At 39.8% G+C, this 25,849-nt stretch overlaps 2 protein-coding genes and 1 long non-coding RNA gene across 9 annotated transcripts in view; 2 read left to right on the top strand and 1 right to left on the bottom strand.

The window, feature by feature from the left end:
- The window catches only part of LOC113428608 (major histocompatibility complex class I-related protein 1-like), a 684,789-nt gene that overhangs the window by 26,473 nt on the left and 632,467 nt on the right, over nt 1-25,849 (bottom strand). The window lies entirely within an intron of this gene.
- Nucleotides 9,079-25,849, top strand: part of LOC148131951 (uncharacterized) — a 61,617-nt gene continuing 44,846 nt past the window's right edge. Inside the window, exon 1 of the long non-coding RNA XR_015747232.1 lies at nt 9,079-9,335. This is a non-coding gene — a long non-coding RNA (uncharacterized LOC148131951). The remainder of the gene's footprint in view (nt 9,336-25,849) is intronic.
- LOC113427193 (major histocompatibility complex class I-related protein 1-like) overlaps nt 24,740-25,849 on the top strand; it is a 44,969-nt gene continuing 43,859 nt past the window's right edge. The window contains exon 1 of the mRNA XM_026689656.2: nt 24,740-24,868. Coding sequence (XP_026545441.1) covers nt 24,802-24,868 — 67 coding nt within the window. The 5' untranslated portion in view covers nt 24,740-24,801. The remainder of the gene's footprint in view (nt 24,869-25,849) is intronic.

The following is a 25,849-nucleotide window of genomic DNA, read 5'->3' on the forward strand; positions in this document are numbered from 1 at the left end:
AATGAGATTTTTGTATTTTTGTTTTTAAAGAATAAAAATTATATTAAAAAAAAGAACGTTTGCTGGAACTGGGTATGTCTAGTTTGATGAAAAGAAGGACCAGGGGTGTCCGATATCTCAGGGGTTGCCACAAAGAAGAGGGAGTCAAGCTATTTTCCAAAGCACCTGAAGGCAGGACAAGAATCAATGGGTGGAAGATAATCAAGGAGAGAAGCAACCTAGAACTAAGGAGAAATTTTCTGACAGAACAATTAACCAATGGAACAGCTTGCCTCCAGAAGTTGTAAATGCTCCAACACTGGAAGTTTTTAAGAAGAGATTGGATGACCATTTGTCTGAAGTGGTGTAGGGTTTCCTGCTTAAGCAGGGGGTTGGACTAGAAGACCTTAAAGGTCCCTCCCAACTCTGTTATTCTGTTATTCCCTATCATACTTTTTGGAATATGGATATGACATCTCCCCACATGTTATTCTACTCTATGATTATTCTATGTGTTTCTCCTATTTTTACATTTTTGTTTATATCTGCTTTTTTTTTTTTAAAGAAAAGTTTGAACTAAACCTACATGGAGCTTATTGTGGGGGATCTTTTAACAGTACATGAAATATGTAAAATTGATTGTATATTTTATGCGGTTCTTTCTTTTACTTTGAATTGGTCTCTTTTAGGCTGCAATGAAGGCATCTCGTGCCCATTCACATATTTCCCTTTGGGCAAGTATGTATAACTCTGTTGGATTCTTCCATTGCAAATCATATTGTTCATTTAAATGAATGACCTTGTGGTGACCCTTCTATAGAGATAGATAACAGACCACTTTGGTTCCTTTTAAATGATCTTAGAAAATTCCCCAACACACACATTCATCTTCATCTATTTTTTCACTTCAAATGCAAATAGTAATAAATTAAGCAGTAATCCCTAGCAGTTCAAGCCTTGAGGCCTCCAGGGGATGGGCCAGATGTGGACCCAGTCTTCCCCTGTTTTGATATTAAGTGTGAATTTACTTGGTGTTAAAGTCTGGGTTTAATTTTCCAAGGGAAAAATGTTCATTTCCTATCTGAAGGGCGAGCTCTGATTTCAGCCATTCCGCTTTATTGCAGGAATGGTGCTGGGCCCACCCAGTTTTCCTCATCAATGAAGCCCCCACCACACAATGATGCCACCACCACACTTCCACGTAAAAATCAGACTCACACCCACACAGAAGATGAGACACGACCACAGACCAGAAGCCGCACTGCAGCTGCATCACTACCCACTTCAAACTCCTCTGAACCATACATGAAGCGAACTGACCCCACCATGAAGATGTGGCACGACCACGAACTCGAAGCCAAGCGAACACAGACCCAGACCCCAAACTCAAAGCCATATTAAAACCCAAAATGCTACATCACAGCCACCCGCTCAGGACATCACATCAGAAAACTCAAGAAATTACACCTCAAGAACTCAAGAAGTCACAACACAGCAAATGACCCAGGATATCACAGCACAAGACCAAGGATACCACAGCAATAAATCTCACAAGGTCATCACACAACCCATTACCCAAGCTGTTACTACACAGGAGGCTAATCGAAAAGAGATCAAAACACAAACGACCCAGGAGATTACAACGCAAGACCCAGGATACCACAACAAAAGAACTCACAAGCCCATCACACAACCCATTACCCAAGCCGTTAAAACACAAGAGGCTAACGACCCAGGAGATGACAGCACAAGATCCAGGATATCTCTACAACAAAAGGCCATTACACAGCCCATTATACCAACATCAACTCCATCAACCAATCAAGAGGCTGCAGCACAGCCAACCAGCCCAGCACACCATCCCCCACCACTTGTATATATAGAGAGATGGCAGCTCCGGTCACACACTGCTTGCACTGGCACTAAGCCGAAAGCACCAGCCTGAAGATGGCGAGTGGGACCTTGCCGAACGTTGCCTAGATACTTTGAATCTTACGCGGGAGAAAACCCGAATAACCAAAGATCCACATACAAATACCCGAGAACCTCAGAAAACATATATATATCAGAAAACATATATACATCAGGCTTCTATATTGTGTCCGTCTGATGATGGCAGATGAGATTCTGCTGAAAACGTTGCTACAACTTTAAAAGCACAACTATAATGACGTGGGAAAATACCGAACAAAGCTGAAGGCCATACATGTAAGTACCATGCGAAAACTTAAGAATATATATATATATATATATATATATATATATATATATATATATATATATATATATATATATATATATATATATATATATGACATACAAGGTTGTATGGCTTGGAATTATCAAAGAAGGACTCTGGAATCAATCAATCAAACGTTTATTGTCAATGCACAACATGTGTACAATTAAATTGAAATTAATAACTGATGGACTAAGTAAGAGCCAGCAGGTGGTGTTAATGGTTAATGCATTGTATTAAGATGCATGGAGTCCTTATACGCCTCTACTTGATACTCCAGGTGAGACCCACCTGCACTGTACAATTCTGGCATCTCATTTCCAGAAGGACCTTGATAGAATTGAACAGGGTCACATGAGGCTGACAGAGATGACAGAGGATAGTCTGAAAGAATTAGAGGTCTAGTCTACCCAAAAGGAAAGTGTGGGGAGATGTCATATCCATACCCCCAAAAGTATGATAGGGAATAATAGAATAACAGAATTGGAAGGGACTCTGAAGGTCTTCTAGTCTAACCCCTGCTCAAGCTCTGTACCATTTCAGACAAATGACAGTACAATCTCTTCTTTAAAAACCTCCACACACAACTTCTAGAGGAAAGTCGTTCCATTGATTAATTATTCTCACTGTCAGGAAATTTATTCTCAGTTCTAGGTTGGTTCTCTCCTTGATTAATTTCTGTCCACTGCTTCTTAGCCTGCCTTCAGACTTCATCTTCACGGAAGATGACCAAGAAACGTTTTCCATCCATGGTCACAAAAACTAGAAGCACAAATGGAAGGCAAATCTTGCCACTATCTAGATTGTGGTATACTTAGCTGATCTTAAACCCATCTATGATGACCCGGGCATGGCACAAAAGCAACAAAGTCAAAAAGTAGATAAAGTCCTTTTAATACCTCCAACTTGGCCCCCAATGTCCAGTTATCTTCGGCTGGAAAAACAACTCTCCCAAGAACAGTCTTTAAAGGGAAGAAATTCAGTCCGAACTCAAACTACATATAAATTATAAATAAAAACCAACACAAACCACAGCAGCAGCAATTAACAAGACAGGGCAGGATAAGGAATTGCAGACTTCCAAAAGATAACAAAACACATACAGTTGGGAGGATGCCAGAACCCAGATAAGCCTCGACAAACAAAGATAATGCACGCTTTGCTTCCAGCAACTTTGCTATGCGTGTTTGCCTTTTAAACAGTTTTCCCAGCTGCAACTAAATAAGGGGATCAGGGCCCTTTCCTTTCCCATAAGCCACACTGTTCCCTTCTCCGTTCCTCCCTGTGTGCCCTAGGATGAAGAGGGGTGGCCCTGGGTTTTCCACTGAATGCCCAGCCATACCGTGCCCTTCCCCGGTTTCTTCCTCAGCCACCGGAGCCACATCCCCACTCCCTGTCAGCTGCTCAACCTCCCCCTCTGGAATCAGATTCCAACAGGGGCATGACACCATCACTCCCAACCTCCCTTTGCAATATATATGGCCTTAATGGTATTTACTTATGTTTTAAGGTAAAGACTGCAAAGTCCAGAAATTCTGTTACTTCTGGATTATTTACTGCAGGTAATAGGAAACAGAGTACTGGAAATGCAAGCAGAAAGATGGAACATTCTTTTTATATGTTGTGGCAATGCCCCAAAGCTAGAAAATATTGGGCAAAGGTACAAAGATGGCTACAGGAGATAACAGAACATCAAATAGAACTTAAGCGAACTATTCCTACTGGGAATAATTAGAGGGAAATTTAGCAAACAAATCCAATACATCACATTGGATATAATAACAGCAGTGAGGATAGTTTTCACGCAGGGTTGGAAATTAGAAAACATACCATCCGAAGAGATGTTAATATAAAAAATATTAGAATGTGCTGAGATGGACAAACCTACAATAGAACTAAAAGGCAAGGAGGAATCAGAATACTATGTGGTATGGGATAAATGGTATAAGTGGACAGAACATAGGAATAAGGATTAATGTATAGAAATAAATGTAAGTATATGTAATATTTATGACACAATACTGTTAACAATGTAAATAGCGATGTGTAATTTGGAAAATAAAATTAAATTTAAAAAAGATTGAATTGCAGGTGGAGGTCGAGAGATATTTTTAGACAATTACTGGGATCAATGACCATTTGCTCTGATCCTCAACTCTCCTTTGCTGCTTTACTTGGAAATCTGATGGCAAATGCTTCAGATACCCTGCAGATGGCAGGATGTGGTTATCTTTTGAGCTAACTGCCAATTGTAGTGGATGCTAAGAAATAAATTCCTAGAAGACGAAAGTTTAACTGCTGAAACCACAACAAGACTTCCTGAATATGCAGAAATGAATGAAACATACTAGATGCTTTTAATAGTGAATGCGGTTTTACCTCTTTATTTCTTTGTACTATAGAAGCTTACTAGACCATCTGCTCAAGGTCTCGCCCACAAAAACTGTTGCTGAACTTTCTGTGTTTACCTGTTTTAAACTCTTAATAAAAGTATTTGGAGTTGGGTGATTGAGAAAGAAGGATGCTGAAGGAACTCTGAGATTTTTCTCCAACAGTGACATCAGCAAACCTGACTCTTCTATTAGTCATGCCTGTTTCCAGATCATTTATAAATATATTAAAAGCACCAGTCCTAGGACAGAATGCTGTGGGTCCCTATTATTTTATTTTTATTTTTATTTTTATTTTTTTTATTTTTATTTTTATTTTTTTTATTTTATTATTTTATTTTATTTTATTTTATTATTTTATTATTTATTTTATTTTATTTTTTATTTTATTTTATTTTATTTTATTTTATTTTATTTTATTTTATTATTTTATTATTTTATTTTATATATATATATATTTATTTTTTTTATTTTTTTTATTTCATTTTTATTTCATTTTTATTTCATTTTATTTATTTTATTTCATTTTTATTTTATTTATTTGATTTGTCAATCGCTTACAAGATAACAGGTATAAGTATAAAAATGAGTAAGAATACAGGAAATGGGTATGAATAAATGGGGACAATACAATAGGGATGGTAGGCACGATGGTGCACTTATGCACACCTCTTACAGACCTCTTAGGAATGGGGTGAGGTCAATAGTGGTTAGTTTGAGGTTAAAGGAGTGGGGGTTAGAGGATGTAATTACAGAGTCAGGTAGTGCATTCCAGGCATTGGCCACTCTGTTGCTAAAGTCGTACTTTCTGCAATTAAGTTTACATTGAGTTTGTATCTGTTGGGTGCTCTTGTATTGTTTTGATTGAAACTGAAGTAGTCATTGACTGGTAGGACATTGTAGCAGATAATTTTGTGTACTACGCTTAAGTCCAACCATAGGTGGCGTAGTTCTAGGTTGTCCAAGCCCAACATTTCAAGCCTGGTGGTGTAGGGTATTCTGTTGCAAGCAGAGGGATGTAGTACTCTTCTCATGAAATACTTCTGGATATATTTTCTTTTGAATGTGTAATTTTTGAAACAAACTAAGAAAACAAACCCCTTTCCCCAAGGTGCCTATCATCGTATTGTTTACATTTAGTTTGGTTCCGCAGAGTTTCCTTGAATTCAGTTTAGTTTGCCAAATCCTGGATATATTTTTTTGGGGTGAGTTTGCTGAATCAGGAAGTTGTAGAGATAGAGATAAAATTAGGATTTCTTGTCTTCTTCCTCCACAGAGCAGCTTCCCTCTTTCCTTTGTGGGTCCCCTTGATTTTCCAATATCACTTTTTCCATGTCAGAGTTAATTGATTGCAATGGCATTAGCTCCGGGTTTGTTTTTTTTGTTTGTATTTCTTAGTTCATCGCATATCCATCAGCAGCTTGGAGAAAGAAAAATCCTCCTTGTTAGAAACGATTAAAACAAAAACTTAGTCATCCTTCCCCCGTAGTTCCATCTGTTATTTCAGCATCTCTATGTTTTCCCAATTTCGTTCATTTGCTTTATGAAACAAAGCAAAGTTTATGATAGTTTGCAGTCCTTCCAACTTGGCTTTTAGGACATTTTTGTGGTGGTTTCTTGTAATTAATTTATGGTGTTAGTTTCTATCAGTTATCAGCAAGAGGGTAATAAGTTTAAGTGAAGGAAGAAAAGATCAAAATACAGAAAGTAATTGTGGCCTTGTTAAATTTATGTCTCCACGTTTTCCAAAGTAGCCATAGTTATGGACATGTGTTATGCTTTGTAGAGGATCACTGTGCATAAATATGACTTCTAATGACTAGAAAAGCTGTATTTTTTAAAAAAATGTTTCCAAGGCACATTATGCACAATTGATCATCAACCTGAAGCACTGGGAACATGAGGAAGGGTACATTTACTTCACTAATTTTACTTTACTTTATTGTCATTGCACCTCGTACAACGAAATCAAACCCCATCTTCAGTGCACATCATGACCATGAAAATAAACAGACACGTCCTTCACCCTCCGCACATTGAATCTAAAACCCCCAACACCACACCAACACTGCACTTATACAGCAGCATTCAAAAGAACTATTGCCCTGGGGTAGAAGCTGTTTTTCAGCCTATTTGTCTTTGTTTTTATAGTTCTCATAAAAGCGAGTGAGCAGGAAATGTATATAAGCTCCCAATATTACTATTGCTATTCAATAGAAAAGAATAGCTCAGGGTTGAACTTTGGAGTCCTTAGTGCTCTCCGAGCTTGGTTTTTTTTTCTTGCAGATGTTTTATTACTCAACTAAGTAACATCTCTAGCACTGAAGATGTTGGATAATGTGGATAATGAAACATCTGCAAGAAAACAACCGAGCTCAGAGAGTTCTAAGGACTCCACATTACTCTTCAAACATAATATAATGATTCAAGAGCAGAAGCAGCTCTTGTGGCTCATCTATTCAAAGCAAGTTACATTCTTCTAAGTACTAACATGGAGTAGGAACTGTCAGCCGGATCTCCAGCATTGGTTTCTTCAGTGTGCTTGCTATTTTTTGGCTGCCATAGTAACGGGGAGGGAGGGGGGGCTTGGGTATTTGGGATGGGGAAATGAACTGGTATAGTCCCATGAGAACTGAAAGGGAGATTTGCTATCACTTCAAATTAGTAAAACTATCTCTTCTCTAAATCAATGGAGTTGGGGGTTTTCTTTGAGTTTTGAATGGAGGCAGGCCTGATATTAACACTATGTGGAGGAGACTGCATTAAAAGTAAAACAAAAGACGGGGAAGGGAAGTTTTAGCTTATTTTGAAGTAGCATCTATATTTATTTAATTTAGTACATTTTTGTACCGTCACATTTTGTAAGAACTCGGGGCAATATATGTTGAGGTAATTCCCCGTTAGGAGAATGAGCGCATACAGGGAGATGTAGTGAGAGTAATGTTGAATAATACACACACAGCACACAGATACACTGTACAGTAAATGTAGGTTTTTACTTCCAATAAACGTTTAAGCAAAATTCAAACATAGTCCAAGTCATTCATGGTTAAATCAGTCAGTTTTCAGTCCAGGGATAATCCAATAACAAAGTCCAGTATCAAAAACAGTTCAGTAACAGACTTACATCAAATCCAAGAATAACAGTCAATTAGGAGGAACGACAAAACTCTCCAACAGAAGGAAACAGAGACTCACTCACACTCTCTTCTGAGACTAAAACAACCCAGGTTTCTGGCTCCATCTTATGGCCGTTTGAGGAACCACACCCAATTACAGATTTAGTATTCTCTTAAAGACATAGTATTAAAATGTCTATCCTGGTTTATATATTTCCAACCCAAATAACTGTTAGGTGACTTACATTCCTAACATTATATTACTAAAATTAAAATTTATGTTAGTACCAAATCATTATATGACAGCAATCAGGAATCAAATATAAGATAACAATGTATAAATCACATCAGCATTTAAATTTTAATTAATGGAGGTAGACTTCCAAAGTACAGGGGGCAATCCCCAAATGTGCTTTTAAAATTCCTGTTTTTGAATTCTTCCTAAAACTTGGGAGCAAAAGCCTCTTGAAGGTTGCTCCAAAGAGAGGGTGATGTCACAGAAAAATTCTCTCTCTTGAACATCTCATGGAGAAGGAACCTGTAACATCCATTCCAGGAGTAGAGCGCTGGATAGATAGATTCATTTGAAATAGATGATTCTTAATCTTTATTCTAGTCTTAAAGCCAGAAAAACAGACAATCCTACAGGGACCCAAGTGCCAAATCATGAAGTTCTTTGTAGGTTAATACCAGCACTTCGAGTTGTACTCCAAAACCTTCTGGCTACCAGTGTAGCTCCCACAACACAAGTATTATGTATGCATGTTTACTTACTTATTTTTATTTGTTATTGAAGTTCTATGCTGTCCATCTCACTGAGATAACTCTAGGCAGCATAGAGTTCTCACTAGCTAGCTTGTGGCTACTATATTTTGTACCAATTGCAGATTTCAAGTGGTCTTCAGAGAATGGCCCATTGCTGGAGGGGACAATAACCTGTTGAGTGCTCTGTGGACAAGAAGCTTGTTATGAATTCTACAGGGACTTCAGAGTAAGGACGCATCAGGATCTGCCCAAACAATCTGTCCAAGAAACAGCCACTCATATGGAGGCCATCTAGAAAGTTAGATGGCCCAAGAGAACAGAAATCAGAGAGAAATGTTGAGTCAATCTATCCTCTGAATAAGATTAGAGAGAAACTGGAAGATATATTACTTGGAAGAGCCCTCCCATTGCAGATGGAAAATTACCCCATCTGAGCAGGTACCTCCGAATCCCCTTGCTCAGAGCTTTGGATAAACAGAACATCAATTCCTTCTTGCTGGGATATGTTCCCTGAATGCTTCCAACAACAAAAGACGTTCTTCTAATTAATTAAAGAGGATATTTACCCAGAAGGCTCACATTCCTTAGAATTCTCCAGCATAACTTCCCTGTGCAAGGCTTTTTGGCTGGACTCCAGCAGTGCCCACTCTTCCTCCATGAAATACACAGCCACCAACTCAAAGGACACCGAGCCCTGGAATATAAAGATAATATTCCTTAAGCAGAGAATCCCTGGAAAGAATAGAAAATTCTCTTTTAATTCACCAATCTAAAAATGGAACTTGCATCAGGATGAATGGATTTTTTTTTACATCAAGATATATTGGTGGTTTATGTCTGAATGTCCAGAGAATTGTTATGGCTGGAAGATCATTAGCATCAATGCTGGAGAAGCCTAAGTGCCCTAAACATGGCTTAGTTGCATCTAGGTTAGTGAGTTGGTAAAGAAGCTGCCTTTGGAGAGCCTCACCCTGTTCTAGAATGACTAAGCAAGTATTTCACCTGCCTGGATGAGCATATTCCATGGAACTTCAACAAGAGGACCTGTTGTAGGAAATGACTATGGAAGTCCTAAGTCACAATGGAATGGAATGGAATAGAACAGAATGACGGAATGGAATGGAAAGGAACAGAATAGAATGATGGAATGGAATAGAATGACAGAATGGAATGCAATGGAATAGAGTAGAATAGAATAACTTTATTGTTACTTTGAATGTACACTAATCGGCATACATGTAAAATGAAATTTCGTTGCCTACAGCTCTTAAAGGGTCACCACCTCCAATATTACACTACATAAATATAAGCATAAAGTTGGAAGGGACCTTGGAGGTCTTCTAGCCACAGAGTCAGTCCTGGCCTCCATTTTATAATCCTCAGCAGCTTCCCCACCCCCATCTCCTGCCCCTGACCTTCTTCCCTGAGGGGAGAAGTGACTGCTGGACCTCTTAGATGCTCTGTTTGCAAACAGGGTTGTCGATGGGGGGTTCCTAAAAGATTTCATGCCAATCCCTCCCTCCCTCCCTCCCTCCCAGATTCTACATAGAAACATACAAAACTGATGGCAGAAAGTGAGCTAGTGGTCCATCGAGTCTGCACTTCGATCCGTTTGTTTTCTTTTTAATTTAATATTGTTATTTTATTGCTATAAAACTCAAAACTTAATTATACAATTGCATACAGAAAGATAATTACATAAAGAATTCAGATAACCAAAAAAAAATCACAGTAGTTTTAATTATTTTTCCTTGTTTAATCAGGGTTTCCAATCAGGGAAGCAAGCCAGATTCTACCCAAAACTACCTAGGCAACAAAAATAATAATACAGGTATTCCTTCACTTACTAACATAATGAAGCCCAAAATTGATGTGGCTGAGACATTTGTTAAGTGAATTTAGCCCCATTTTATGACCTTTCTTGCCAAAGTTGTTAAGTGAATCACTGATCTTGTTAAGTTAGTAACATGGTTGCTAAGTGAATTTGGCTTCCCCATTGACTTTCCTTGTTAAAAGGTCACAAAAGGGAACCATGTGACCCTGGGACACTGCAACTGTCATAACTGCAAGTCAGTTGTTGTCCCCAATCCAGGTCTGAGCCTGGTGCCAAAGCCGGTGATGGATGCCAGACATGAGGTGCAGGTTTTCTGATGGCTATTTATCGGAGTACTCTAAAGAAAAGGGCTCCTGGCCAAAATGCCAAGAGCCAAGAACAAAGGATTGAGCAAGTTTTATACCTTTTTAATAAAGGAGAAGGTGGGACAAAATGAGATAATAAGAAATATCATCTAATAAATATTTTAGTAATAATTCTACAATTTGTTCTATTGGTCTCTAGCTGTCCCTATTCCCAAGTCTTGGCTAATGAACGCCCTAGGAGTTATCTAATACACATTTGATTTGCTGCAGGGCATCTCTATTCCTAACTATTAGCTGAGGTCTGCAAGTTGTCTAACTCTTGTTACTTTTTTCAGCATTAATAGATAATCAGAGTTGGAAGGGACCTTATAGGTCATCTAGTCCAACCCCCCACCCACCCCTGCCCAAGCAGGAGACCCTACACCAGCCTTCTAATTACCCAGGATTGTTACAAGATTTACACGTGCATATATTTCCTGTGGAATAAGAATTCTTTGTTCTTGCCAGACAGACTCCAGCTGAGACAGGCAGCTGAGACGGAAGTGAAAAAGAAAGGAAAGATCTTGTAACAGCGCGCTTAGTCTTGATAAGAATCACTCCAATTTCTGCAGTGGAATTTTCCTTGGAAAGTGGGACTCAAAGGAAGAAATTAGCTACGATTAATGATCGGGAGTGACTGTCAGATTTAGTAAAGAAAAAAAAAGATATTGCAGCTAGAAGTAACTTTAAAAGTAAAGGTCTATCCCACCCTTGATAGGACCTGATGGTAAAGACTGCAACGACGACACCATTAAAGCCAAGCTCTTTAACACATTCTTCGGCTCAGTATTTGTAAACAGCAATGGATCATGCCCAGTATTTCCTAGCCGTACCACAGATAACAACAATGATCTAATACATATCGATTTTACAGAAGACAATGTTGAAAAGCACTACGCAATCTAAAACCATCTCTATCTATTGGACCGGATGGAATATGTGCCTACTTCTTAAAAAAGCTATCCACTGCCATAGCCAAACCTCTAAGCATAATCTTTGAAAAATCTTTCAGGACCAGCTCCTTGCCTAACCTATGGTCACAAGCCACAGTCATCCCCATCTTCAAAAAGGGAGACCCAAGCCTAGTTGAAAATTACAGACCAATCTCCTTATGCTGCGTCACCTGTAAAGTCATGGAATCAATTATTAACCAATCCATCATCCTCCACTTAGAGACAAACAACCTACTCTCCAATAAACAATTTGGTTTCAGAAAAAAACTATCCTGTAATCTGCAACTCTTACACTGCAAAAACATATGGACGACACAACTCGACCAGGGCAAAGCAATAGACGCAATCTACATAGACTTCTGTAAAGCCTTTGATTCAGTGGTACACGACAAACTACTCCTAAAAATAAAATCCTATGGTATCTCTGGACAACTGAATAAATGGATAGAAGCATTCCTGGCAAACAGACAACAAATGGTCAAAATTGGGAGCGTCCTATCAAATTCTGTACCTGTCAATAGTGGTGTCCCCAAGGCAGTGTTCTAGGACCAACTCTCTTCATACTCTACATAAATGACCTCTGTGATCATATTAAGAGCAATTGCATTCTTTTCGCTGATGATGTAAAGCTGTTCAATACCACAGACAATACTGCTACCCTACAAAAAGATCTTGACTATGTATCAGAATGGTCAAACAAATGGCAACTTCAAATCTCAACAAATAAATGCTCTGTCTTACATATTGGCAAAAAAATCAGAAAATAAAATACAAGCTGAATAGTCAAGATCTTGTTGATGACCCAAGCTCTGTAAAGGACCTTGGAATACTCACCTCTAATGATCTAAGTGCTAGAGCCCACTGCAACTACATAGCCAAAAAGGCATTAAGAGTTGTTAACCTAATCCTACGTAGCTTTTTCTCTGGTAATATCACACTACTAACCAGAGCATACAAAACATTTGCTAGACCAATACTCGAATACAGTTCATCAGTCTGGAACCCACATTACGTATCTGATATTAGCACAATTGAGAAAGTCCAGAAATATTTCACAAGAAGAGTTCTCCACTCCTCTACTCGTTGTAGAATACCTTATGCCACCAGACTTGAAATTCTAGAACTAGAAAATTACGCCGTCTTCGGTCTGATTTAAGCATGGTATATAAAATCATACATTGCAATGTCCCACCTGTCAATGAATACTTCAGCTTCAACCATAACAGCACACAAGAGCACACAATAGATACAAACTCAAAGTTAACCGCACCAAACTTGATTGCAGGAAATACGACTTCAGCAATAGAGTGGTCAATGTCTGGAATACTCTACCCGACTCTGTAGTTTCTTCCCCAAACCCCAAAAACTTTAACCTTAGACTGTCTACTATTGACCTCACCCCTTTCCTAAGAGGTCTGTAGGGGGCGTGCATAAGCGCACCAACGTGCCTACCGTCCCTGTCCTATTGTTTCTCTTATTCTTCTTTTATTTTTCTTATATGTACCCATTTCATGTATTCACAACTATGTATACACTTATACTTATTATCTTGTAAACAATTGGCAAATAAAATAAATAAATAAATAAATAAAATAAAGGACAGATTAGATTGGTTAACCCAAATTTCTGGACTGTATTTTTACTACTACTCAACTTGAAGAACTTTGGGAAACTATTAGAAAACAATCTTATTCAGAGACATATTGATTGTAGTTAAAGTGTTTTAATTCAGCGAGTTTTGCTCTCTTTCAATAATCCAGCGTGCTTTTGAACATCCTGTTACAACCTATTGTTTACAGGGAGCAATAAATTCCTCACACCCAGTAAATAACAGCTGCTAGTAAAACAATTAACCCTTTCCTTGCAGAATACTACCCCATTACTTTAATCAAACACTGATTAATTCATTACCTCAAAACTTACAACTTTTCTACCTCATTGCCTATATTTTTTTAAGTGGAGGATAATGGATTGGTTAATAATTGATTCCATGACTTTACAGGTGATGCAGCATAAAGAGATTGGTCTGTAATTTTCAACTAGGCTGGGGTCTTCCTTTTTGAAGATGGGGATGACCATGGCTTGTGACCATAGTTTTGGCAAGGAGCTGGTCCTGAAAGATTTTTCAAAGATTATGCTTAGAGGTTCGGCTATGGCAGTGGATAGCTTTTTAAAGAAGTAGGCACATATTCCGTCTGGTCCAATAAATAGAGATTGTTTTAAATTGTGTAGTGCTTTTTCAACATTGTCTTCTGTAAAATCGATATGTATTAGGTCATTGTCTTTTTCTGTGGTTCGGTTAGGAAATACTGGACATGATCCATTGCTGGTTACAAATATTGAGCCAAAGAATGTGTTAAAGATGTTGGCTTTAACGGTGTCGTTGTTGCAGTCTTTACCATTAGGTCCTATCAGGGGTGGGATGGACCTTGAATCTTTTAGTTTGTTGTTTTCAAAATTGTAAAAAGCGCGGGTGGAATTGGTGCGTAGGTTTTCCTCTTGTTTAATGTGATAATTGGTGCATTCAGTCTTTATCTGGTGGCATAAATTTGTGTATCGGCTTTTGAAGTTGGCAACGTGACCAGATTTGTTTTTCCGCCAGAGTGATCTCTTTTTGGATTGAAGTTTCCTTATTGTTATGGGTAATCTGTTTTGTTTGTTTGTTTGTTTTGGGAGTTGTTATTGGTACATATAGTTTGATGGATGTTTTGACTTCAAGTAAAAATATGTTGTAATGGTCTTCAACAGTATTGCATCCAGTGAATAGAGATTGCCTATCAAGGGATGAGAGATCGTTGTCTATAAGATCATAGTTGCCTTTTTTGAAGTTATAATTGGGGATTACGTCATTGTGATGATTTTTGTGTGGACGTATGTTGAGACAAAAGTCAATCATGTTGTGGTCACTGTTGGAAAAGGGTTCTTTAGTTTGTATTCCATAAATTAAATTCAAATTATTGCAGAAGATGAGATCGAGGCAGTTGTTAAGTCTAGTATTGTTGGTTACTAGTTGTTCCAGTCCCAGATTTGTAACAGCATTGTAGAAGGTTGCATATATGGGTTCAGCTGTACATTCATATGTACAACTATGTATCAGAATGGTCAAACAAATGGCAACTTCAAATCTCAACAAATAAATGCTCTGTCTTACATATTGGCAAAAGAAACCCAGAAAATAAAATACAAGCTGAATAGTCAAGACCTTGTTGATGATCCAAGCTCTGTAAAGGACCTTGGAATACTCATCTCTAATGATCTAAGTGCTAGAGCCCACTGTAACTACATAGCCAAAAAGGCATTAAGAGTTGTTAATCTAATCCTACGTAGCTTTTTTTCTGGTAATATCACACTACTAACCAGAGCATACAAAACATTTGCTAGACCAATACTCGAATACAGCTCATCAGTCTGGAACCCACATTACGTATCTGATGTTAGCACAGTTGAGAAAGTCCAAAAATATTTCACAAGAAGAGTTCTCCACTCCTCTACTCGTTGTAGAATACCTTATGCCACCAGACTTGAAATTCTAGACCTAGAAAACCTTGAATTACGCCGTCTTCGGTCTGATCTAAGTATGGTATACATTGCAACGACTTACCTGTCAATGAATACTTCAGCTTCAACCATAACAGCACACAAATAGATACAAACTCAAGGTTAACCGCACCAAACTTGATTGCAGGAAATACGACTTCAGCAACAGAGTGGTCAATGTTTGGAATACTCTACCTGACTCTGTGGTTTCTTCCCCAAACCCCAAAAACTTTAACCTTAGACTGTCTATGATTGACCTCACCCCCTTCCTAAGAGGCCTGTAGGGGGCATGCATAAGTGCACCAACGTGCCTACCGTCCCTGTCCTATTGTTTTTTATTTTTATTATAAGTATCTATCTCATGTATTCAAAACTATATTTATTCTTATACCTGTATCTTGTAAGCGATTGACAAATCAAATAAACACTAAATACTAAAAAAAAAAATACTAAAACTCTATTTTACATAAGAAAAATTTGAATGGATGTTGCTATCTGCATTTTCTTTTTTTCTGACCTTATTTTTTCCTCCTCTACCACATGCATCTATAACCAGACAAACCCCCAGTAGTGTGTCTTTTGCCTCAATAGGCCAGGCTTGCCTATTTTTGGTCTTCCTCATAACTCATCGCCTTCTTTCTGCTTTATTGCAAGACTTCTTTGCGTTCCAAGAACAGGACACATTGCAGCATAGCACAATGTACTTGCAGTCATGTTTAATTGCCACACACACCTTCCCCAACAACAGAATATTGCTCTCCACCCTGTCCTATTGTTTCATTTATTTTTCTTATATGTACCCATTTTATGTATTTATAACTATGTATATACTTATACCTATTATCTTGTAAGTGTTTGACAAATCAAACTAAATAAATAAATAAAGGCTTCCTGGTTTACTTTGAAGTGTGTGTATGACCTGGCTTTATTTTAGCAGACAGCCAATCACAGTTGCCAAGTGTATGAATTTTGGTCAGATGATCCTGGGGAGCAATGGTCGTAAGTTATGAAAAACAGTCATAGGTCATTTTTTTTTAAAGTGTGGTTGTAACTTTCAATGATCACTAAACAAACTGTTGTAGGTCAAGGACTACATGTAAATCTGCTTCAAACTACTTTTTACCTATTCGATATATGCAATATGTGAAGTAAAGAGAAGTTTAGATTTTAATTTTTTTTAAAAAAAAAATCTAGAAACCTAGATGTACGTAGGCTTAAATATCCAGCATTGGCAACCCTGCTTTGCAAGAGGCATCTTCCAGCTGCAGCAAGGACACTCTGGGGACCATGAAGAGACCATGGGGGAAGTAGAGAAATCAGATTTGTGGGGTGGTGATGGGATTAGGTTGTGGGGGGCTACCAGCCAAGGCTCCCTCTGCCCAGGGAAGCATGAGGGGAAGTACCCCAAAAATCCTTTTTCAAGAGGCAACTGGACTCTCTGGTTTTTCTTTGAAGACATTTCGCTTATCATCCAAGAAACTTCTTCAACTCACGAATGAGAAGCAAAACATCTTGGAGTCTTAATGGACAACCAGCTAAATAGGAGCCAGCCGTGTGCAGCAGCAGACAAAAAAGCTAATGCAATCTTAAGTTATATTAACAGAGGGATACAGTCAAGATCAAGGAAGGTACTAATACCACTCTATAAAGCCTTAGTAAGACCACACCTAGAGTACTGCATCCAGTTTTGGTCACCACACTATAAAAAAGATGTTGAGACTGTAGAAAAAGTACACAGAGGAGGAAACAGGATGATTAGGGGACTGGAGACTAAAACATAAGAAGAACAGTTACAGGAACTGGGCCTGCCTAGTCTAGTGAAGAGAAGGACCAGCGAAACATGATAGCAATCTTCCAATATTTGAGGGGCTGCCTCAGAGAGGAAGGAATCAAGCTATTTTCTAAAGCACCCGAAGGCCAGACAAGGAATAATGGATGGAAAAAGAACAAGGAGAGATTTAACCTGGAGAAACTTTCCGATAGTGAGAACAATCAACCAATGGAACAGCAGTTGTCCTCGGAAGTTGTGGGAGCATCACCACTTGAGACTTTCAAGAAGAGATTGGACTACCATTTGTCAGAAATGGTGTAGAGTCTCCTGCTTGGGCAGGGGGTTGGACTAGATGACCTACAAGGTCCCTTCCAACTCTGATTATCTGTTATCTTCAAAGAAAAACAAGAAAGCCCAGCTGCTTCCTGAAAAAGCAACTTTGGGACAACCATGACTTGCATTGGGGTCCCCAGACCCCAGGCCATGGCCTAGTGCTAGGCCGCAGCCCATTCAGAACTGGGCTACAAAGTGGGCAAGTGTGCATAGCTCCACTTCTGTGACTGGTGAGCGCTCACACAAGAACCTTCATTTGCATGAGAGGTGGGTGCTTGTGCCTGAGCAGGAAGCTCCATTTGTTTAAGCAGCATCACCTCTGCCCCACTTCCTCAAAGTCAGAAATGTTGGAGACCCCTCACCTGGATGAGTGAGAATCTCCATAGAGATCTTTGTGTCTTACTTTTGCCTCCAGGTTCAGGCACCCAGAGTCTGGTGTGGAGCTGATAAGATCTCTGAATTTGAGAGATTTTTAGCTCTGCAAAGTGGTTATTTCCATCACTAAAAATATGAAACACCATTTTCTGTCTCTGCACAATAGTGGATTTGTAGCTGTGCAGATGCAGATAAACTCAACAAGACGTCCATAACAAAGTACATTTATTGGTTCATCAGGTATCTTCATAACTCACATTTGTGACGAAGTTCTTCTTTAATGACCAATCCTTTGTATATCTGCCTTGTAGTAAAAGATGGTTATCTCCTAACCCATCTTGTAGCGATAGAAAGCAGCTGCCATGAGTTAGGGAGTTCAGGCAAAAGTGAGGAAAACTCCCCCAACTCAAGGGTCAAATTAGTGACCAATTGGGATTACAGATGTGGTTCCGTGATATGGACTACATTTCCCAGGATACCTTAGATACAGATACATATAATCAGAGTTGGAAGGGACCTTGTAGGTCATCTAGTCCAACCTCCTGCCCAAGCAGGAGACTCTACACCATTTCTGACAAATGGCAGTCCAATCTCTTCTTGAAAGTCTCAACTGATGGCGCTCCCACAACTTCCGAGGGCAAGCTGTTCCATTGGTTGATTGTTCTCACTGTCAGAAAGTTTCTCCTTATTTCCAGGTTGAATCTCTCCTTGTTCGGTTTCCATCCATTATTCCTTGTCTGGCCTACGGGAGCTTTAGAAAATAGCTTGGCCCCTTCCTCCCTGTGGCAGCCCTTCAAATATTGGAAGACTGCTATCATGTCTCCCCTGGTCCTTCTCTTTACTAGACTAGCCAAGCCCAGTTCCTGCAACCGTTCGTTGTATGTTTGAGCCTCTAGTCCCCTAATCATCCTGGTTGCTCTTCTCTGTACTTTTTCTGGAGCCTCAACATCTTTTTTATAATGTGGTGACCAAAACTGGATGCAGTACTCTAGGTGTGGTCTTACTAAGGCTTTATAGAGTGGTATTAGTACTTCCCTTGATCTTGACTGTATCCCTCTGTTAATACAACTTAGGATTTAACCTTTAACTACATTTACCATGATGCATTCCCTTAAGGGGACAGCTCATAATTCCTAAGTAACTATCCAATTTCCATAGACTGGCTGGGACAGCACACACCAAGTAAAATGTACTGGGGAGGGTCAAGTCTTTTTATAGGGTACAGAAAAAAATGATACATACATTCAGTATATGTGAAATGTTAGAAAGTAAGTGAACAAACAATGATTTTATGTTTTTTTCTGGTATCTAATATAGTAGAGAACATCACTGCTTCCACTCCCTTTCTGGGTGCTCTTTAGTTTAAGCTGGCTGGAAAAATATGCCATTAATTTTCATCAGTGTCAGAAAGGAGCTAGGAATCAATCCAAAAAGCCATTCCTGGGAACTTCAGAAATTATTATAAAATTTCTGGTGAAAGAGGAAAATAAACAAGAAAGGGAAGGGACGACGCTCAAATTCAAAATATTTAAATTACTACAGGGTTTGGCCTGGGTTTACAAGGCAAAACCTCAGACTGAAAGCATGTATCATTCTCAAATGAGTCATAGGAAGTTTGGACAGAAGAACTGTCTCTCAAGCAGCTGCTTCCTTGCACAGCTCCTCTACACGGTGCTCAAAATTCCAGATGTTATAATTCAGAGTTGAAAAGTTTTGTTTTGCATGCAAAGCAAAAGCATTCGGCACTGAGTGCAGCCAGCCACTTATAAGGGATGCCAGCTATTTAATAATATGGTATAAGCAACTTATCTACACGTCTAGGCCCAGAATTTTCAAGCTTTACTTTCCTAGTAAGGAACAGCCTAATTTCTCATTTTCTAATTGGCACATCTTATCCATCTTGCTATCAGCATGAAATTGTCCTTGTGTTCCTTTCTCATTTATGTTAGTGACACTCTGACTTCTGTATAATGGCAAATCATCAACTTCCTGTCTAAAATGGAATTATTTTTGCCTTTTGAAAAATATTTACTTTAATAATTACCTTCTAACAATGGCAAGGCCTAACAGAACAACTGTCATCTTTCTTTAAGAGTAGAGAGCAACAGTCTATGATAAAATAAAAGCTTCATTCTGAAAAGTGATATTATGCTAAGGTCAATCTGTTTCCTCTAACAATGGTTTATTTATTAATTTATTTAGTTTTTGACATCTACAGAAGTCATGCAATCACTGATATATAACTCTAATAAAACATATTATGCATACAGACACAAATATGTGTCTAGGGCATACAAAACCTTTGCTAGACCAATACTCGAATACAGCTCATCTGTCTGGAATCCGCACTGTATATCAGACATTAATACAATTGAGCGAGTCCAGAAGTATTTCACTTCATACCTATTATTTCATAAGCGATTGACAAATCAAATAAATAAATAAATAAATAAAGCATCGGCAAAAATGTATGTATGTGTTAAGCCTGTATTCCCCAACGGGTGTTAAGGAAAAACAAACTAAACAGAACGTGCAGCGAAGTCAGATAGGAAGACAGGTAAATGTGCGAGATAAGTTTTCTAGTTAACACGCAGTAAAAATACAGATACGCTTGTGCTATCAAAAATATAGTTTATTCCATTTAAGAAATAGTCAAAATAAACAGTCCATTAGTCATATATCATTTCAGTCAAGTCTTGTCGGGGATACTCTATTTGCAAAGTCCATGTTGAATAGCCCATGTCAGTTCACTTACAATAAATCAGTCCAATCTTTATCTTCTCTCTGTTGAGAAAAATCAACACTCCTACAAGAACGCAGTCATCAATCCATCCAGTAATTAGGGATCAGTAAGTCAGAGAGAGAGCTGCATTTGCCTCGCTACTTATATAGTGCTTTCACAACCACACCCTTAATTACATTCTTGCAGTTAAAGTTACACACACTTTAACTAACAAACCATGATACCATATTTATTATTTTTACCCAAACCAGTTAGGGTAAACAATGTTATCCCTAACAGTATGTACTGTATGTATGTATGTATGTATGTATGTATGTATGTATGTATGTATGTATGTAACAGAATATGCATGTATATATGTAAGAGAATAAAGGTGTTGGAAGGAACCTTGGAGGTCTTCTAGTCTAACCCCCTGCTCAGGCAGGAAATCCTATACCACTTCAGACAAATGGTTATTCAATCTCTTCTTAAACAATTCCAGTGCTGGAGCATCCAGAACTTCTAGAGACAAGTTGTCCCACTGATTCGTTGTTCTCACTGTCAGGAAATTTCTCCTCAGTTCTAGTTTGCTTCTCTCCTTGATCAGTTTCCATCCCTTGCTTCTTTTCCTGCCCCCAGGTACTTTGGAGAATGACATCACTGCTCCTGGAATAGAAGAGAGGGGAGGAACGCCTTTGCGAAATATTGGCGGGAAAGCCGTTAAAAGGGGATGAGTCTGTCAGAGCACGACGGAGGGAAGAAGGGTGAATATTGGTGTGAAAGCCGTTTAAAGAAGGGTTTCTGTCGGCACGACAGAGGGAGAATGAATATTGGCGGGAAAGCCATTAAACGAAGTGGGGTTTCTGTCGGCACGATGGAGGGAGAGAGAATATTGGCGGGAAACAGGGTTGCCAGATCGCAGTTTGGCTCTGCGGCCAAACTCAAGTCAAAATACGGCCAAATTCGGCCAAATTATTTTTTGCGCATGTGCGAGGGAAGGAGAGCGCTAGAGGACGCGCTTGTCCTCCTTTTGCTCATGGTGACGCGCATGCGCGAGGGAAGGAGAGCACCAGAGGACGCGCTTGTCCTCCTTTTACTCATGGTGACGCGCATGCGTGAGGGAAAGAGAGCGGCTGGGTTGCCATCTGGCCGATTTCACGGCCAAGCAACTTTCGTACGGCCAAATTTCTGGCCAAATAAATTTGGCCGGAGACATCATTTTTTCACGGCCAAGCAGATAGAAATACGGCCAGATTTCTCGAATTTGGCCGGAAAAATGGCCAGATGGCAACCCTGGCGGGAAAGCCATTAAAAGATAGCGGGGGTGGGGGGGTGGGGAGAGTCTGTCAGAGCACGACGGAGGGAAGAAGGGTGAATATTGGCGGGAAAGCCGTTAAAAGAAGTGGGGTTTCTGTCGGCACGACGGAGGGAGAGAGAATATTGGCGGGAAAGCCATTAAAAGATAGCGAGGGTGGGGAGAGTCTGTCAGAGCACGGGAGGGAAGAAGGATGGAGAGTTTGAGAGGAGACCCAGAGCTACAAGGTGGGGAAAAGGGGACTGAAGAGTTCCTATGCTTAAAGCAAACTTACTTTGGTCTCTCCTAACAAAAACAAAAACGAGACTCTGGGAAATCTGAATGACTTATTTCCTCACAGAGAGTCTAATACCATAAAGTGGAATGAGGTTTCCTGCTTCAGTAGGAGGTTGGACGAGAAGACCTCCAAGGTCCCTTCCGTTATTCTGCAATATAACATTCAACACCTAGAAAAGCAGATAATTACCTATTTGGCATCTTCCAATATCTTGAAAAATTATATAAAAAAATAACCAAGTACTAAATAAAAATGTTCTTTCTGAATAATCACTTCAGCCTTCTCCATCCTTGGGGGAGGCAGCTTCATTACCATTAACATCTCCACCTGTTAACTTTATTTTAGCTTTTTATAGTTTTTAGTACCTTAATCTTTATTGATAATGATTTTAGATAGTTATTGTTTTATTTTGTCACATGCTGCCCAGGGTAGCTTGCTTGTGAGAAAGGCAACTACAGTATATAAATTAGTTTAAAAATCTGCCAAACAATACAGTTGACTTGGATAGTAAAAAATACTGGAATTATATGAATACTTTTTAAAATTATAAACAGACTGAAGTAACTCAAGCTTTCCTATCATCATATTTTCTAAATATGTCTTACTATATTTTTATTTTGTTTAATGCATGCCCCAACCTGCAGAATATAAAGTTGTCCTGCTGATTTCAGTGTTCATCCACATTTTTTTTTTCTCCTGTCAAAGTGTCCCTACTATCAACAATTTAAATCCAAAAATGGGAGACAGGAACACATTTGGTTCCCCAAGGAAATTATTTTTGCCCCAACTTTGCCCTCTCTCTCTGCATGTGGTTTTGAAGGAATGGTGGCTCAGATACTTTTGAAAAAGTGCAAAGAAGAGCAACTTAAGATGATTAAAAGCCTGAAGACTAAAACATATAAAGAACAGTTGCAGGAATTGGGTATGGCCAATCTAGAGAAAAAAAGGCCCATGGGCGATATGATAGCAGTATTCCAGTATTTGAGAGGCTGCCACAAAGAGGAGGGAGCCAAAGAAGAGGGTACCAAAGAGAAAGACAAGGAACAATAGATGGAAACTAATCAAGCAGAGAAGAAACCTGGAATTAAAGAGAAACTTCCTAACAGTGAGGATCATTAACCAGTGGAACCGCTTGTCTTCAGAAGTTGTGGATGCTCCATCACTGGAGTTCTTTAAGGAGAGATTGGACAGTCATTTGTCTGAAGTGGTATAGGATCTCCTGCTTGAGCAGGAGGCTGGACTAGAAGACCTGCAAGGTCCCTTCCAGTTCTATTCTGATTGATACCCAGGTTCCCTTGTAGGTGGCAAACCATAATTGAGATTAAATTGTAATCAGCATATAATGCAATTGCATACATTGGCTGCCTTTCTTATTAAATCTGGGTAACATCATCACTGCTTCACCTAGCACTGATGATGTTACCTAGCTTGGTTATTGAAATGATTGCAAGAAAACAAGCAAGCTCAGAGAGCACCAAGGACCGGGGTGGGATTCTACCGGTTCACGTGAACTGGGTGTTAAATTTGCATCTGGTTCACCGAACCGGTATTTGAACCGACCAGCTGGCCCCGGCCACCCCTCCCAGGAGTCTCCAAGTAGCCCATTTTTGATGCAGGTTAGTGCAGGGTCCGCACAGACGCTCTGGGAGGGGGAAAAATGGGTCTTCCAGAAGTCTGGAAATATGCCTGTTTACAGCTTCTGGAGGGCCTCCAGAGCCCGGGGGAGGCCATTTCCACCCTCCCAGAGGACCAAGGGAAGCCTCTGGACCCCTGGGAAGGTGAAAAACAGCCCTCCCAGAAGTTTTGGTAGGCCATGCCCACCCAGCAATTGGGCAGCGAACCAGTTGCTGGGATTTTTGAATCCCACCCCTGCTAAGGACCCCTCACTTACTACATTTATATGCTGCCTGGCTCCCAGTGGCTCTGCATGGTTTCCAATTGTTCAAACATTTAAAAACAAAACAGAATAAGGGACCTTGGAGGTCTTCTAGTCCAACCTCGGGCTCAGGCAATAGTTGCCCAATCTCTTCTTAAAAACTTCCAGTGTTGGAGCAGCCACAACTTCTGGAGGCAAGTTGTTCCACTGATTCATTGTTCTCACTGTCGGGAAATTTCTCCTTACTTTTGCTTTTCTACTTGATTAGTTTCCAACCATTGCTTCTTGTCCTGTCCTCAGATGCTTTGGAGGATAGCTTGCCTCCCTCTTCTTTTGGCAACCCCAAAATATCACAAGACTCCTACCATGTCACTCCTCGTCCTTTTCATTACACTAGAGACACAATTCCAGCAACTCTTCTTTATATGTTTTAGCCTCCAGTCTCGCAATCATCTGTTGAACGATTAAACGAAAACCAGCACAAGGCAAAAGAATAGCAATGACAAAAAAAAAAAAATAGAGGGAAAAGAAAGAAAGAAACGGGCAACATTCATCCTCTTCAGAGATCTGGATGAAGAGCCAGGTCTTTAAGGTCCTTGGAAACACCAACAAGATGGGAGCCGTTTGAATCTTGGATGGCTGTGTGAGAAATCTAAATTCCAAAGCTTTGTGACAGAGATTCGAACCGGGATCCTTTCAGCTGTCCCGAAAGGGAAGAAAAATCCAAGTGTCCTTTGTCGGACTTCCTTTCAAGGAGATATGCACTGATATGATGCGCCATCTACCTGGTAAATATGGGTTTCAGCCCCGCTTTCTCGGATACAAGTAGACGATTGAAAGGGGGAAAAAATGTTCTCCCGTCCAGGAGAAACACGCCCATTCCTTCTTCCTCGCCCAATCTGCGTCGAATTCCCCCGGCTCCCCAGTCGGGAAGTTCGGAGCCAAGAAAGCTGCTTCGTGCAGAGGAGCGCAATGGGGCAGCTTCAGTGGCGCCTCTGTCTGATGGGAGCAGCTACTTTCCTGCTGGGAAACGCTTTTGGTGAGTAGCTGATAAACCACGAAGCCACGGAGTCCCGTCTAAAGGGTCCCGCGCAACGCGTGCCAGCCAGGGATCCTCTCTGCCCCTTACAACGCTTGAGCTGATTTTGGAAGCGTTCTTTGGTAGGGCCCTCTTTTTCTTCTGGAATCCCGATCGTGCAAAAGCTGCTCCTTGAGAAGCAAACGGAAAACTATCCTTTCCTGTAAACATAACAGCCCCGTGAGGGTTCTTATTGTGTAATCAGAATAGAGCTGGAAGGGACCTGGGAGGTGTTCTAGTCCAGCCCCCTGCTCAAGCAGGAGACCCTATACCATTTCAGACAAGTGACTGTCCTGTCTTGTCTTAAAAACCTCCAGTGATGAAGCACCCACAATGTGTTAAGGCCAGCTGTTCCACTGGCTAATTGTCCTCACTGTTAGGAAATGTCTCCTCAATTCCAGGTTGCTTCTCTCCTTGGTTAGTTTCCCTTTATTGTTTCTTTTCCTGCCTTTTGGTGCTTTGGGAAATAAACTGACCCCCTCCTCTTTGTGGCACCCTCTCAAATACTGGAATACTGCTCTTATGTCCCCCTTGTCTTTCTTTTCTCTAGACTAGCCAAACCCTAAATCCTAACTAGGCATACAAATTAAAGAGGAAAAAATGGTAAATGTTCCATAATTTCCTAAATTGCTCAATTCCTCCAGCAAGTGTAATCCTGTCTCACTCTCTGTGTAAACAGGGAATTGTACTCTCTTGGAAACTCTTTTCCTCTTTCCCCTTCTCCTTCCAAAGCAATTAGACGGGAGTGGGTAACTTTTCAGTGTCATGGATGCACTTAATAGAAACAAGATGGGTGGTAAAGTTTACACAGTGAGTGAGATAGGATTGACACATGCTGGAGTAAATTGAGGTATTTAGGAAATTAGGGAACATTTATATACCCTGTGTATTAACAGATAACAGATAATCGGAGTTGGAAGGATATTTCTGGCTTTAAGTCTA

Source organism: Notechis scutatus, chromosome 2 (genome assembly GCF_049901735.1).
Source record: "Notechis scutatus isolate UNSWTSFEM ecotype Mainland chromosome 2, rNotScu1.2, whole genome shotgun sequence".
NCBI classification, from domain to species: Eukaryota; Metazoa; Chordata; class Lepidosauria; order Squamata; family Elapidae; genus Notechis; species Notechis scutatus.